This window comes from Neovison vison, chromosome 6 (genome assembly GCF_020171115.1).
Source record: "Neovison vison isolate M4711 chromosome 6, ASM_NN_V1, whole genome shotgun sequence".
Taxonomy (NCBI): domain Eukaryota; kingdom Metazoa; phylum Chordata; class Mammalia; order Carnivora; family Mustelidae; genus Neogale; species Neogale vison.
Genome location: NC_058096.1, coordinates 152,379,703 through 152,396,530, shown reverse-complemented (window position 1 = coordinate 152,396,530; position 16,828 = coordinate 152,379,703). Strand labels below are relative to the sequence as shown.

Here is a 16,828-nt window from a genome sequence, read left to right as displayed (position 1 = left end):
GTGCAGAGCCCAACACTGAGCTCAATCTCACAACCTGAGCCAAAATCACGAGTCAGGCACTTAACTAACTGAGCCACCCAGATGCCCTGGGAAACTTTGGCTGCTTAAGTTTTTATTTAGTCAGAGGAAAATATTTGCAAACCATGCATCTGTTAAAAGGTTAATATCCCAAACATATAACAAACTCATATGATTCAATAGCAGAAACAAACAACCCTATTAAAAAATGGGTAAAGGATCTGAATAGACATTTTTCCAAAGAAGACATTCAAATGGCCAATGCGTATATGAAAAGATGCTCAGGATTACTAACAATTACAGAATTCAAGTCAAAACTACAGTGAGATATCACCTCATGCCTGTTCAGAATGGTTATTGTAGAGGGGCACCTAGGTGGCTTAGTGGGTTAAGCCTCTGCTTTCGGCTCAGGTCATGATCTCAGGTTTCTGGGATTGAGCCCGGAACAGGGCTCTGTGTTCAGCAGGGAGCCCGTTTCCTCCTCTCTCTCTCTCTGCCTACCTCTCTGCCTGCTTGTGGTCTCGGTCTGTCAAATAAATAAATAAATAAAAATCTTAAAAAAAAAAAAATGGTTATATTAGAAAGATAAGATATAACAAATGCTGGTGATGATGTGGGGGGAAAAAAAGAAATCCTTACATGTTGTTGGTAGGAATTTAATTTAGTATAGCCATTATGTAAAATAGTGTGCAGGTTTTTCAAAAACTAAAAATAGAACTATTATATGACCCAGCAATCCCTCTTCTGGGTACACATCCAAAGGTAATGAAATCAAAATATCAAAAACACATATGCTCCCCCATGTTTGTTGCAGAAATGTTCACAATAGCCAAAGAAGGAAAAATACTTAAATGTCTACTGACAAATGAATAGATAAAGAAACTGTGGTATATGTACACAACAGAATATTATTCTGCTTTAAAAAAGAAGAGATCTTGACATTTGTAACAATATGGATGAATCTGGAGGACATTATGCTAAATGAAATATACCAGCCACACAAAGAAAAAAACAAAAAAACAACAACAAACAGCTGCATGATCTCACTTACATGCAGAATCTAAAAAATCCAAATATTTAGGAGCAGAGAGTAGAATGGTGATTATCAAAGACAAAATGTTGGGGGAAATGGGGAGATGTTTATCTAAGGGTACAAAATGGCTCCTCTGTAGGAAGAATGTGTCTAGGATCTGGTGTACAGCATGCTGATTATTGTTAATACAGCACTGAATACCAGAAATTTTCTAAGAGAGTAGCTTTCAGGTGATCTCAACACACATACACAAAATTACTTTGTGGGTATATGATATGTTAATTAACTTGACAGTAATTGGTTAACTATGTATATGTATGTCAAATCATCATAATGTCAAATGAACATACACAAATTTTATTTTAAAAGTACTTGGAAAGAAGGTTTCCTCTAGTCAAATCAGTCTCAAATTCATCACCTGCTTCTCTATGAAAATATATAGCATTAGTCATAATTTCTTGAAGTCTTAAATAGGAAATTAAAGATTTTCTGGTTCTTTACCCCTTCTTATTAGAAAATACCTCATGAAATACCTTGAGAGACTTTTTAATCAGTGTTTTAATAATATTTTTTTAAAAGAGCCTCTCACTTCACTTCATATAATTCTTTTCTAAAAAAAAATCTTTTATTCATTCATTCCTTCAATGATAAGGTATATTTTCTACTTCAATTATCTATTGTAGTAGAAGTACCCCAAAGACATAAATTCCAAGGTAGTTTAGAGTATATTTCTCTTGGAATTTTACCACATGCCTTCAGCACAGTCTCAAATGTGGTTATTTTCCACATCATCCCTATACCCAAAGCTCAGTATGTTCTTTCACACTGTTTCTCTAAAATCTTTTGTTTTAGCTCGCTTTTGGTAAACAAGAATGCGAACAGCTGTGATATCTGCATCTTACTATTTCTTGTTGAGAGAAGTTATATCTTTATAAGTGTCATAGAGAAGGTGTTCTGAAGATGCTTTATGAACACAGGTTCCTTTCTTCCAACTCAAGACTGATGTAAGCTGAATGACCAAGAGGTCTATCTGGATATCTACTAATTAAAATGAGCTGCCTTTTTCTTAAGAGATGTAATACAGATTAAATGCAGACCTTGCTATTTCTCTCTTACTCCACAACACACACCAATATTTAAAACGATCATATGAAATAGAGACCTTGTATCACCAATATTTTATGGATAGACATTTGAGCTTAGAGCACTTGGAGAACCATAATACATGATACATTCATCTCTCAAATTCAATTTATGTTTTTGTAGTTTAGGGAGTTTTTAGCCACATGCACGAGTTTTTCTCTTTCACACTTTGGGGGTCTCATTTCTTCACTAAAGGACAGAAAAAATAGTTATTTTAATAGCAACATGAATAACCAATGAGTCAATAAGAACATTGAGAAGTATCAAATCAAATGACTATTAATCATATCTTAAACTAAATATACCTTCACTGTGCTTTCAAAGAATCTTTTCAAAGCAAGAATCTTTAGCCTTTATTTTTCTTTTTTTTTCCTTTTTACCTTTAAACTTGTGAACATTATGAAGTGAACAACATAACAAAGGGTGAACAAAGAAGCATATTTTTTTCAGAACCTATCTGAGTCCATTAAAATGAATTCTACCACCTGCTACTATGACAGAACATGTTTGTTCTCAAAGACATAAGGTTTATTAGCCCTGAAAAATCCTGAGGGCTATCAAATAGCCAACACCAAAATATATGGGAAAAAAATACTTTAAGTACTCACACTTTTTGCTATTAAGAAATGAGACTCGATAAATATGTGTCAATTCATAACATACATAATCCTTGAGCGCTGAAAATGTACTCAGACTTGCATTAAATTATACAAGATATGTAGAAGCTCTAGAAAATCTGGTTCTTATGAGAAAAAAATCAAAGTCCGAAGCCATAGAAAAATTTACCTGATGTAGGTACCAGATATATTACAAACATGGTTCCATGTAATTCTAAAAACACTTTTTTCATCACAGATATAAATAACCTCATTTAACAACTGAGGAAACAGATCATTAGAGATGTTACATAACTTGTCCAAGAGAACTAAAGTTATTACTTAGCAATTTTCATAGTATAGACTTCATTTGGAAAATCCCTCAAGAATTAAATGGAGTTTCTTTTGAAAAATCTACATGTTTTGAAATCCTGTATTTGAAAGGATGTTTATTTACATGGTATTACAAGTTTACATTTATTTTGATAAACTAGGCAAACATATATCATATCTGTTCACTCTACATTACTATAATTTGCATGTTATTTAAAATATATTACCATATTGGATTTTCCATACATTTGTGAAATTACTGATGAGTGAGAACAGATAACTTCAAACAATAAAAGGGGTAATTTCATTCTCATAAAATATTCTCAGTTAAAATGCTTAAAGAATAACTCAAGGAAACATGTGTCTGTGTATGTCTTGTACCCCTGGTGTTTTTACAGACCTGTAGAACATATAACTGGCCATGTCCCTTCCTTCCATTGATGCAACAACATCAAAGGCTCCCAGAAAGAAAGATAAAGCCTCTGGAATCTAAGTAACTACCATGAACTGTCCTATTTCCTCAATACCTTGACAATAGAAAATAAGTCCCATCAGAATCTCAAGTTTTATTATCTAGATTATAATCACAAAAGCAAGAGTGATAACGTGCCATAAGATCTTTGACTCCAGGTGATACTCAAAGGTGATAATATTGTAAAATCTTTTTTGTATTTTGAGAAAGAGAGAGAGAGTGTCCAGTGAGTCAAAGGGGAGGGGTAGAGGGTGACAGAGAATCTTAATTAGGCTCCACACCCAGAGTGGAGCCCAACACGAGGCTCGATCCCACAACCCTGAGATCATGACCTGAGCAGAAATCAAGAGTCAGATCTCAACTGACTGAGTCACTCAGGCATCCCTGTAAAGTGTTTAAGTAGGATGGAAGAGTCTAGTGAAAACTCCTTGAAAAGGTGAATTGAGGAAGAAATAATCGACATAGACTAAAAAAGGTAAAAAACAAAAGAGCATTTTATATATATTAACAAAAGTCAAATTCTAAAAATACAGAACTGAGACACAGAAGCAAACAGAATATCTGAATAAAAGGATTTCTGTTAACTTAAAAAATATGGATTAGGAAAAAGTCATGCTCATATTATGGGAGGAAACAACACTACTGTACCATTTTATTTTTAAGCTGTTTTAAAATCCACAAAAATTATTAAAATTTCTTTCCAATAAAATAATTTCTGCATGTGCAAAGAAGAAGGTAGGTTATAGTATTAAATGATGAAAAATATAATTGTATACTTAAAATAGCAGTGTTACCTACTATATTTAATATCTGTGCACAGTGTTACTTTTGCTTAGTCAGTATACTAAAAATGACCAGAAACAAATGCTGAGTAAATATATAGCTAAAAAAGACTTTTAAAGAAATTTGTGTTGTTGTATGACCACCAAAATATATGTACATATTTTGCTTTACATTTATTTCAGAGACTTCTCAAAGTTAACACAGAATAATAATGAAAATGAAAATAAAATAATACTAGAGATTCCTGGGTGACTCAGTCAGTTAAGTATCCAACTCTGTATTTTGGCTTAGGGAGCTCAAGTCATAATCTCAGAGTCCTCAGATGGAGCTCCATGCTGGGCGTGGAGCCTGCTTAAGATTGTTTCTCTCCCTCTCCCTTTACCCTTGGCCTGGTTGAGTTCTCTCTCAAATAAATAAATAAATAAATAATATAACAACAACAATGACAACAAAAACAAAACAAAAACAAACTTAAAAAAATAATAAAGAACACTCCAAAATATTTACTTCTCTGCATTGGAAATAACAGGATTGGAAGGTTTATTTTTAACAGGAGAAAACATCTTTAGTTGTAGGTGTCTACAGAAACTAGAGGCAACAAACTGAGACCATTTACTTTCAAAGAAGTTATTCTTTCCAAAATCTGGCTATAACATTATAAAAACTGGTGGGTTTTGTTGTTGTTGTTGTTGTTGTTTTTGTTTTTTTCAAAAGATGTCCAGAATGAAAACTCCCCATAAAAAGTACCTAGAGGATGATTCTAAGTAAGCTTGATGTACTGGTAGAAGTTAGAAAAGTTCCTACAGAAACTAATCTTTTCTGAAATGAAAATAAAAGTCAATATCAATACCAAATGAAGCAAATACATTTATGTATTGATTACATGTGATTAGTGGTAAAATTAATACTGGAATAAATTAAACTTCACAAAAGAAGTTCAGGGAAATATCACATTTCATTTTCCAAAGGAAAATGCAGTTGTCTAAATAGAGATGTTTTTGCCTTTTTTTAAAAAAACTTAATCCCATTATTTGAAAATTGAGTAAATGTGTTTTTCAAGTCGTTTTGCTTCATGGTCTTCTTCCTCTATAGACTGTGACCCCGCCTGGGGGAGGTCCTTATTCCCCTCAAAAAGTATAGAACATTTATTTTAGTTTGCACTGATTTGGGAAAATAATGGGTACTAGAAAGGAAATTTTCCATGGTGTTTAGTTTCTTTACCTACTTTGTATGTTATTTTCTGGAAAACAAATAGTTCCATTTACACATATATACTCCACCCAGGTGCACGTCCATTGGTAGTGGGGGCTACCTCATACCCTACAATAATCTTACATAAAAATGACAACATATAATATCTCCTCCTTTCTCCATGTCCATTGGATTTAATATAGAAAGCCATACTTCCCTCATTTGCTATATAAATACTCCCTCTCAGTAAGGAAGAAAATTAAATGATAAATAAATTGAATACTTCCAAATCTGCCCAAGTATATGGCCTCATATTTAGTTACCTAAAATACTTAAAAAAAAAAAAAAAAGTGTGGGGCACCTGGGTGGCTCAGTCTGTTGGATGACTGACTCCTGATTTTGGCTCAGATCATGATGTCTGGGTTGTGAGGTTGAGCCCCACATGAGGCTCTGCACTCAGCAGGGAGTCTGCTTGGGATTCTTTTCCTCTACCCTTACCCCCACCTACCCCTACCTCTCTCTCTAAAAATGAATAAATAAATCATTTTTAAAAATGTGTAACAGGGCCATGTGTCTAGAACTGCCAGAAGGATTTGTTCACGCCCCACCTTGAAACATTCTAGGAGGGTTCTATCCCTCTCTATAAAATTAGTAGAACATGCAGAATTATTTTTCTTACAGAAGAAATAACAATTTATGATTTCATTTAATAAAGAATGAATGATATCTTCCATGGATGATTTCAGAACTTCAAGATACTTGTCTTCAACTCTGATTTTAAGGGTCCAATGAAATGTTAAAGGCAACATAAGCTTCCATAAATATAATTCAACCAGCTTGTGACAACAAAGGCAGAAGGGAGTATTTCAAACTCTTAGAAGTTGGTATGCTTGGCACACGCTAACTACGCTTATATCCTATGGCTATTAGGCATGGAAACTTTCTATGGAATATCCATTACTCATTCCCTCTGCTCTAAACACATAGCCTGTCAGAAAAAAATGGTATGGGGAGAGGTACAGAAGAAGCCAAACTTAAAAAGCAGGAAAAGGCAGAGACAAGTAAATTCATTGAAGATTTATACCATGTTTTCAATGGCTTCTTTCATTTGATTTTCCCTGACTTTTTAAATTAGTAAATATACTGGACCCAGAGGGAAACATATGGAGAAAAGCAGAAAACAAACAAACAAAAAAACAATGCGGTGCAAATCTCTATGACTTATACAATAGCCCTTATTTGGTCCTTGCATTTGAGTATCTGAATGAACTGTGGTCTGCTTTTCATTACTCTCCATCTGGAGCTGTTGCCTGCTTTGTTCAGCAATTTCTGGTCATTTTGGCCTGATGGTGACTGTTTTGTTTTATGTTGCCATATTTTATAGAACGAAAGCTGCCACAGCCACCACCCAAGAAAGAACAATCTTGAAAACGAGAGGTTATGTTGAAAGAGTTCTCTATGACCCCTTCCAGAATAGAGCAAGTGTGTTTCTCTGGGCCTGTCTACTGTACAGAACTTCAGGGTGTGAATAATACACAGGGAGGAAACAAAAGCCTTTCTTTCAGATGCTAAGTTAGGGTAAGAGTCTGAGGTTAGGCTAATACATCAAGGTTCATTTTGATGCTTTTCCTTTTCATCTCCAAGGACACTAGTGAATGTACTTCTTCACACCCCACTCAACACTAACTTGCATGTAATATACTGCATGTGCAACAGCTCATGAAAAATTGAATTCATACCATATATTTTAAAACAAAAATAAATAAGTCCTGTCTTCCTAAGATTTGGTTTTAATTGCACAGCCTGAGTCTGTAGGCGAAGTTGCAAATGATTCAGAAGCAAGTGTCTCAGAGAAGACCACACCCAATTGCATTCTCTAATGACTAGTCCCATGCTCGTAGTGATTTTACTTGAAAAAGCCATCTCACCCCTTCCACATCCTTCCTAAAAAAATCCATGGTCAAGAAGAACTCAATATCTGCCAATTATTTAAAAAAGCAAAACATAACATTCTCTCCAAATCCGTTACTGTTTTCATCTGACATTATTTTACAAGAAACAAAGAAACTTATAGTCATAGGCCCTCATAGTTCACAAAAAGAACCACAAAACATAAATATAATTAAAACCAGATCATTTTTCCAAGTGGGTTTTGTTTGTTTTGTGTGGAAATACAACAGATTTGAAGAGATGTAAAGTTAATAATCTACCACCCATATTCCCACCCCTTGATATATTTTTTGTTTAACATTGCCACTATTTTATACCAGAGCTGACACTTTGTATTGTTGAGTATTATCCATGTACGACCCACTTAACCTTCAAGTCAGGCCATATTATGATTACTATTATTATCATTATCATTATTTTATAGATGGGGAAATTAAGGAACCTAGGAAAGTTGAGTCATTTACCACAGATCACACAATTCACTTAGTGGAGAGGCAGCGTCCAAACCAGGCAGTCTGGCTTCACCATAAACATAACTATAAGCCATACTTAACTCTCAAATATTTACCTAGATATGTATTTCTTCTACACATGATTTTATATTCCTCTATATTCATTTAACTTCCTATAATAAATATGTTCATCATCTGACACAGTTTAGTCTTCTTCCTGTCATTGTAATGGCTGTATCACTTGCATATGCTCCATAGAATTGGGAGCTAGAATTGGGAGCTAGAATTGGGAGATTGCCTGTATCTGTGTCTGTTATAGAGAATGAAAGAGTGCTCAGCCTGAGCCTATTTACATGTACTTTAAACATTTGTTTAAATAAAAACATTTGGGGCAATATTCTCAGGGTAATTACTAGTGTCAATAAAATGCCTTTTATTGGGGTGCATGGGTGGCTCAGTGGGTTGAGCCTCAGTGGGTTGGATTAGGTCATGGTCTCAGGGTCCTGGGATTAAGGCCTGTATCGGGCTCTCTGCTCAGCAGGAACCCTGCTTCTCCCTCTCTCTCTGCCTGCATCTCCGCCTACTCGTGATCTCTCTCTCTGTCAAATAAATAAATAAAATCTTTTTTTAAAAAATGCCCTTTAGCTGGGAGGAGTCAAGATGGCGGAGAAGTAGCAGGCTGAGACTACTTCAACTAGCAGGAGATCGGCTAGAGAGCTTATCTAAAGATTGCAAACACCTGCAAATCCATCGGCAGATCGAAGAGAAGAACAGCAGCAATTCTAGAAACAGAAAAACAACCACTTTCTGAAAGGTAGGACTGGCGGAGAAGTGAATCCAAAGGGACGGGAAGATAGACCCCGGGGGGAGGGGCCGGCTCCTGGCAAGCGGCGGAGCAACGGAGCACAAAATTGGGACTTTTAAAAGTCTGTTCCGCTGAGGGACATCGCTCCAGAGGCTAAACCGGGGTGAAGCCCACGCAGGGTCAGCGTGGCCTCAGGTCCCGCTGGGTCACAGAAGGATCGGGGGTGTCTGAGTGTCGCAGAGCTTGCGGGTACTGGAACGGGAAAGCCGGCTACAGAGACAGAGCTGACAGTAAGCTCGCAGCTCGGGGGTACCTTGAACCAGTTGCAGGCTCGGTGAGCTCGGAGCGCGGCCGGAGGTCAGGCATACGGGAGATACTGGCGCTGTTCTCTGAGGGCGCACTGAGGAGTGGGGCCCCAGGCTCTCGGCTCCTCCGGGCCGGAGACCAGGAGGCCGCCATTTGTACTCCCGTCCTCCAGAACTCTACGGAAAGCGCTCAGGGAACAAAAGCTCCTGAAAGCAAAGCCGAGCGGATTACTCAGCCCGGCCCCTGGTAAGGGCGGTGCAATTCCGCCTGGGGCAAAGACACTTGAGAATCAATACAACAGGCCCCTCCCCCAGAAGATCGACAAGAAATCCAGACAAGACCAAGTTCACCTACCAAGGAGTGTAGTTTCAATACCAAGGAGAGCAGCAGAATTCCAGAGGAGGAAAAAGCAAAACACGGAACTCATGGCTTTCTCCCTGTGATTTTTTTAAGTCGTGCAGTTAATTTAATTTTTTTCTTTTTCATTTTTTTCTCTTCTTCTGCTAAAATTTTTTTAACTTTTACCCTTTTCTTTTTTAACGTTTTTTAACTAGTTTATCTAATATATATATTTTTTCGTTTTTATACTTTTCTTTGTTCATTTTCTTTATTTAATTCTTTTTTTTTTCCTTTTTTTCTTTTTGAACCTCTTTTTATCCCCTTTCTCCCCACTCACGATTTGGGATCTCTTCTGATTTGGTTAAAGCATATTTTCCTGGGGTTGTTGCCACCCTTTTAGTATTTTACTTGCTCCTTCATATACTCTTATCTGGACAAAATGACAAGGAGGAAAAATTCACCACAAAAAAAAGAACAAGAGGCAGTACCGAAGGTCTCAGGTACACAACCTAACCCTACACCTAAAGGAGCTGGAGAAAGAACAAGAAAGAAACCCTAAGCCCAGCAGGAGAAGAGAAATCATAAAGATCAGAGCAGAAATCAATGAAATAGAAACGAAAAAAAACAATAGAACAAATCAACAAAACTAGGAGCTGGTTCTTTGAAAGAATTAATAAAATTGATAAACCCCTGGTCAGACTTATCAAAAAGAAGAGAGAAAGGACCCAAATAAATAAAATCATGAATGAAAGAGGAGAGATCACAACTAACACCAAAGAAATACAAACTATTATAAGAACATACTATGAGCAACTCTACGCCAACAAATTTGACAATTTGGAAGAAATGGATGCATTCCTAGAAACATATAAACTACCAAAACTGAACCAGGAAGAAGTAGAAAGCCTGAACAGACCCATAACCAGTAAGGAGATTGAAACAGTCATTAAAAATCTCCAAACAAACAAAAGCCCAGGGCCAGACGGCTTCCCAGGGGGAATTCTACCAAACATTTAAAGAAGAACTAATTCCTATTCTCCTGAAACTGTTCCAAAAAATAGAAATGGAAGGAAAACTTCCAAACTCATTTTATGAGGCCAACATTACCTTGATCCCAAAACCAGACAAGGATCCCATCAAAAAAGAGAGCTATAGACCATTATCCTTGATGAACACAGATGCGAAAATCCTCACCAAAATACTAGCCAATAGGATTCAACAGTACAGTAAAAGGATTATTCACCACGACCAAGTGGGATTTATTCCAGGGCTGCAAGGTTGGTTCAACATCTGCAAATCAGTCAATGTGATACAACACATCAATAAAAGAAAGAACAAGAACCATATGATACTCTCAATAGATGCTGAAAAAGCATTTGACAAAGTACAACATCCCTTCCTGATCAAAACTCTTCAAAGTGTAGGGATAGAGGGCACATACCTCAACATCATCAAAGCCATCTATGAAAAACCCACCGCAAATATCATATCATTCTCAATGGAGAAAAACTGAAAGCTTTTCCGCTAAGGATGTCCATTATCACCACTGCTATTCAACATAGTACTAGAAGTCCTAGCCTCAGCAATCAGACAACAAAAGGAAATTAAAGGCATCCAAATCGGCAAAGAAGAAGTCAAACTATCACTCTTCGCAGATGATATGATACTCTATGTGGAAAACCCAAAAAACTCCACTCCAAAACTTCTAGAACTTGTACAGGAATTCAGTAAAGTGTCAGGATATAAAATCAATGCACAGAAATCAGTTGCATTTCTCTACACCAACAACAAGACAGAAGAAATAGAAATTAAGGAGTCAGTCCCATTTACAATTGCATCCCAAACCATAAGATACCTAGGAATAAACCTAACTAAAGAGGCTAAGAATCTATACTCAGAAAACTATAAAGTACTCATGAAAGAAATTGAGGAAGACACAAAGAAATGGAAAAATGTTCCATGCTCCTGGACTGGAAGAATAAATATTGTGAAAATGTCTATGCCCCTAAAGCAATCTACACATTTAATGCAATTCCTATCAAAGTACCATCCATCTTTTTCAAAGAAAGGGAACAAATAATCCTAAAATTTATATGGAACCAGAAAAGACCTCGAATAGCCAAAGGAATATTGAAAAAGAAAGCCAAAGTTGGTGGCATCACAATTCCGGACTTCAAGCTCTATTACAAAGCTGTCATCATCAAGACAGCATGGTATTGGCACAAAAACAGACACATAGATCAATGGAACAGAATAGAGAGCCCAGAAATGGACCCTCAACTCTATGGTCAACTAATCTTCGACAAAGCAGGAAAGACTGTCCAATGGAAAAAAGACAGCCTCTTCAATAAATGGTGCTGGGAAAATTGGACAGCCACATGCAGAAAAATGAAATTGGACCATTTCCTTACACCACACACAAAAATAGACTCAAAATGGATGAAGGACCTCAATGTGAGAAAGGAATCCATCAAAATCCTTGAGGAGAACACAGGCAGCAACCTCTTCGTCCTCAGCTGCAGCAACATCTTCCTAGGAGCATCGCCAAAGGCAAGGGAAGCAGGGGCAAAAATGAACTATTGGGATTTCATCAAGATCAAAAGCTTTTGCACAGCAAAGGAAACGGTTAACAAAATCAAAAGACAACTGACAGAATGGGAGAAGATATTTGCAAACGACATGTCAGTTAAAGGACTAGTGTCCAAAATCTATAAAGAACTTAGCAAACTCAACACCCAAAGAACAAATAATCCAATCAAGAAATGGGCAGAGGACATGAACAGACATTTCTGCAAAGAAGACATCCAGATGGCCAACAGACACATGAAAAAGTGCTCCGTATCACTCGGCATCAGGGAAATACAAATCAAAACCACAATGAGATATCACCTCACACCAGTCAGAATGGCTAAAATCAACAAGTCAGGAAATGACAGATGCTGGCGAGGATGCGGAGAAAGGGAATCCCTCCTACACTGTTGATGGGAATGCAAGCTGGTGCAACCACTCTGGAAAACAGCATGGAGGTTCCTCAAAATGTTGAAAATAGAACTGCCCTATGACCAGCAATTGCACTACTGGGTATTCACCCTAAAGATACAAACGTAGTGATCCAAAGGGGCACGTGCACCCGAATGTTTATAGCAGCAATGTCCACAATAGCCAAACTATGTAAAGAACCTAGATGTCCATCCACAGATGAATGGATAAAGAAGATGTGGTATATATACACAGTGGAATACTATGCAGCCATCAAAAGAAATGAAATCTTGCCGTTTGCGACAACATGGATGGAACTAGAGCGTATCATGCTTAGCGAAATAAGTCAAGTGGAGAAAGACAACTATCATATGATCTCCCTGATATGAGGAAGTGGTGATGCTACATGGGGGCTTAAGTGGGTAGGAGAAGAATCAATGAAACAAGATGGGATTGGGAGGGAGACAAACCATAAGTGACAAGTGACTCTTAATCTCACAAAACAAACTGAGGGTTGCTGGGGGGAGGGGGGTTGGGGGAACGGGGGTGGGGTTATGGACATTGGGGAGGGTAGGTGCTTTGGTGAGTGCTGTGAAGTGTGTAAACCTGGCGATTCACAGACCTGTACCCCTGGGGATAAAAATATATGTTTATAAAAAATAAAAAAAAATTCCATTTATTGCTCTTTCCAAACTGCTTTTTTAAAAAAGCCTCTGACAATTTAGGATGATACCAACAAAGACAGGTGACCAGATGGGGACAGGAAACAGCACCGGGTGACCTGTATGAAATAATGGTTGCTACCCAAGTGGATATAAATTATCACTGCAAATTACTTTAATTTGCATGTTTCTGATTATTTCTTGACTCACCCTGAAGGCACTGCTCCTTTGCAGCCTTCTCAATGTTTGTTGGTTTTTGTTTCTTGTTTTTCCTTTCTAACATCTCTTCTCCCAATGGACCTGTACGTGGTGAGTCCTCCCTGCTCCTAAGTCCATTTGACTTCACTCCTACCTAAAATCTCCAATTTAGAGTCTTTCATCATTAAAATCTTATAACCAGTGACTCTTCATTTTCATTATTGTCTATAGAATCCCCAGATATGATCACTCTTAGCGCTCCACAAATACCTTCTGGATCAGTTACCTTCCCCAACACTATTACTGCTTCAATTCTTGGCTATTTCAATAAAGACTTAGATGATCATTTCAATGTCTTATTTCATCAGTTCGTTGAATGCCTTGATGATGTCACACCTTCCTTCTAACCTTAGAAATGCACTTCCATGCTTATCATTGACAACTATAAACAATTTTTCTAAGTATAATTGCTGCCTCTTCCCAACTGCATGTTGTTTCTACAGTAGTCATTTCAAGGGCCATTTTTCTGAAAGGAATACTCTAAATACTCTAAATAAGATTCAGAATGTCGTTAAAATAATACTTTCCCTCAACATGAAAGTGACAATAATACTGTTCTGATCATGAGTGCTTATTTTTAGGAGACCCACCTCCATGTACTTGAGGAAGACTATGAATCAGAATCACTACGGATAATCCACAGGCTCCAAATGCTGAAAAGGCAACTGGAGGCTTTTATTTGTGTATGTATAATGACAACATGTTCACTCCGCCTTCTTCACAGTGCCCTCAGGGCAAAAGGTCTAATAGCCCTCTGCCTGCCCAAAATGTCATCTTTGGTTGCCCTTCTATTAAATGATTTCCTTAGGATGGGGCACCTGGGCGGCTCTGTGGGTTAAATGATTTCCCTAGGAGGTTCCATGGTCCCTCTCTTCCTTCCTTCCTTTCTCTCCCTTTGTCCATCTTTCCCTCCCTCCATCTCCTTCTGTATTTATCGGTGCTTATTATGACACTAGTCTCCAAACCATTTTTTAAATCCATATAAAAATATGTTGTATCAGCAAACCCATAATTCATTTATATATTTAAAACATAAGCATTTGTAAAAATATCCTAATATGTTCTAAACCACACAGAGGAGGTTGACATAAAAACAAAGAGAGAGCTTTTCTAATATTTTCTGCTAGCATTCCCAGCAGAAGGCCAAACATTTCCCTGCAACACATCCCTTTGAAGATAAGCTTTCTAGGTTATACAGGTTCTAGCTTGATTGAGTTTAAGGCTCTTAAGCAATTACAAGAAAATGTGGATTGGAGTGTTAGGAGTTTCTTCTATTCTAGCTATGTGGGTCTGCTCGATTACATACTAAAATTCTTTTTCCCAGACCTTTCTCAAGCTCATCCATTCTGACTTGCCTTTATAAACTTCATGCCCCCAAAAGAAATCTCTGTCTTCTACTCTCACAGTATTTGGTGTTTATGTCTATTATGGATATCTCTGTTACACTTTCATATGTATTAGGCCAATAACACTGATTCTAGTAAGCATGTTAGGATTAGTTCCTTTATTTTCTTGTTTGTTTCCTTTTCAAACTGAACAGGAACCTAGATGACAGGAACCTGTCTTATTATTTTTTGTCTTATAGTACTTAAATACCTAACACATTTGTGAGTTTTTAGGAGACTAAAATGCTTTTTTTTTAATTGATGAATAGATCTAATCATTACCCAAGTAGGTTAGGATATATTTTTAGTATATGAGTGTCTGTTCATAAAACATATGCACATTATATCTGTATGTGAAATAGGGGCAGTATTTAGAATGATCTTGGCTCTCCATACTTCTTGATGACAGTATTACAAAAAAGGCTGGATTACAGGAACAACAAATAACATATGTCACAAGAAGCATTCCAATTTTCTAGTAAGAACCGAGGCATGCAAGGGAAACCATACAGATTTCACAAATAATATATACTGCAACCCTTGAAAGAGTATGGGATTCCCAGACATGAAGAAACACAAGTCACGTGCTCGCTTTGGCAGCACATATACTAAAAAAAAAAAAAAAAAAAAAAGAAACACAAGTCACAGATAGAGTCAAATAACTTCAGAAATGTTTCCAGGGGGAAACAAGAAAACAAAAAAGCCTTACTAAGATACCACTTAAGATCCCGAGGGAGGCTGACAGCTGAAGTTTAGACACAACGGGCCCATCTGTAAACTCATTCCTAGTCAACCAATGTTGAGAAAGCTTTAAAAAACAGATAAATTAAAACGTGCTTTGCATGGGGAAGTTTTCCCCAGAGTTCCTCATTTTTATATAGGAAATCAATTTGCATCACTGATGATATCATTCAAATCAGACAACCCAAAGTTGTTACGAGGTAATTTAGTTTTATGCTGAAGCAATTTGATACTTGTTCTGATTTGTGATTTTCATTTTGTTTGTTAATGAAAAAAATTAATGAACAATGTTACTAGAAATACAACTCATCAAAGCTTCAGCATTATTAAAGAGGTTTGCCATATACTGTACGTCGTGATCACTGTGCAGCTGATGCCTGGATCTCTGCCTTGGAGGTGCCATCGATCCAACAGCCGACGCAAGAATCCATGGTACAGACACCCTTACACATACCTTTGCACTGATTTGTGTTTTTGTCCAGAATTGCCTTTGTGGATACAATTTTTCCATACCTGAAAGAGAGAGAGAGAGAGAAATCTATGTTATTATAGCCCGATGAAGACACCTAAAATACCTTAATGAACATTGGTGCACACACAATTGAGCAGGAATGAACCAAAAAAACAAGCTCTGTGCTCCCATTTCACACCTGGATGATCGCTTTTCACCAGTTCTTCTCTATAACTTGAGAATGCGCTTCCTTACATAATCACTGGGTTGAGCCTTCAAAAATAGACCTGTCAGGCTGTCATAGGTGGCTGAAAGGGGGTTGCGTGTGATTGTGATCAAAGTAAATCATGCTGTGGATTGCTGGAGAAAAGCACAGACCTTGGCTCCAGGCTGAACAGGGCTTCCTTCCAGGGCTGGCACTGACCTAGTGTGGCAATGCTGAGCAGTTTAACACAACTTCTCCAAAGCTGTTTTTTTCATCTGTGAAAATGAGAATTCTAATAATTCCCTTTCAGGATTTGGGAGAGTGATAAATTGAAATACTGAGATTTCCTAGCAGTGCTCCTAAGATAAATAGGATTTTTTTGTTATTAAACACATACTGTAAGTTAATTGAGGAGAAGAACTGAGTTTTGTATTCTCAATGCCTGCCATCATATGTAATAGGAGCTCAATGAAGGTTTGCTATAAATAAGTGAATGATACAAGTAATACAATGCTACTTCATTAACAATGAAGTTTCTACCATAAATACATATATTGATTATTTTATCATCTCTTGCAGAAGACGCAGTGTAGGTTTTGTTTTTTAAAAGATGGGTAATATAGAGAATGAAACTCACTCTCTCTTTCTTTTTTAAAGGTTTTATTTATTTATTTGACAGAAAGAGAGATCACAAGTAGGCAGAGAGACAGGCAGAGAAGGGGGGAA

At 37.0% G+C, this 16,828-nt stretch overlaps 1 protein-coding gene across 7 annotated transcripts in view; it reads right to left on the bottom strand.

Moving 5' to 3' along the window:
* RBMS3 (RNA binding motif single stranded interacting protein 3) overlaps positions 1 to 16,828 on the bottom strand; it is a 582,541-nt gene that overhangs the window by 506,775 nt on the left and 58,938 nt on the right. For all 7 annotated transcript variants that reach the window (XM_044252609.1, XM_044252613.1, XM_044252610.1 and 4 more), the window contains exon 2: positions 15,901 to 15,959. In XM_044252609.1, coding sequence (XP_044108544.1) covers positions 15,901 to 15,959 — 59 coding nt within the window. The remainder of the gene's footprint in view (positions 1 to 15,900; positions 15,960 to 16,828) is intronic.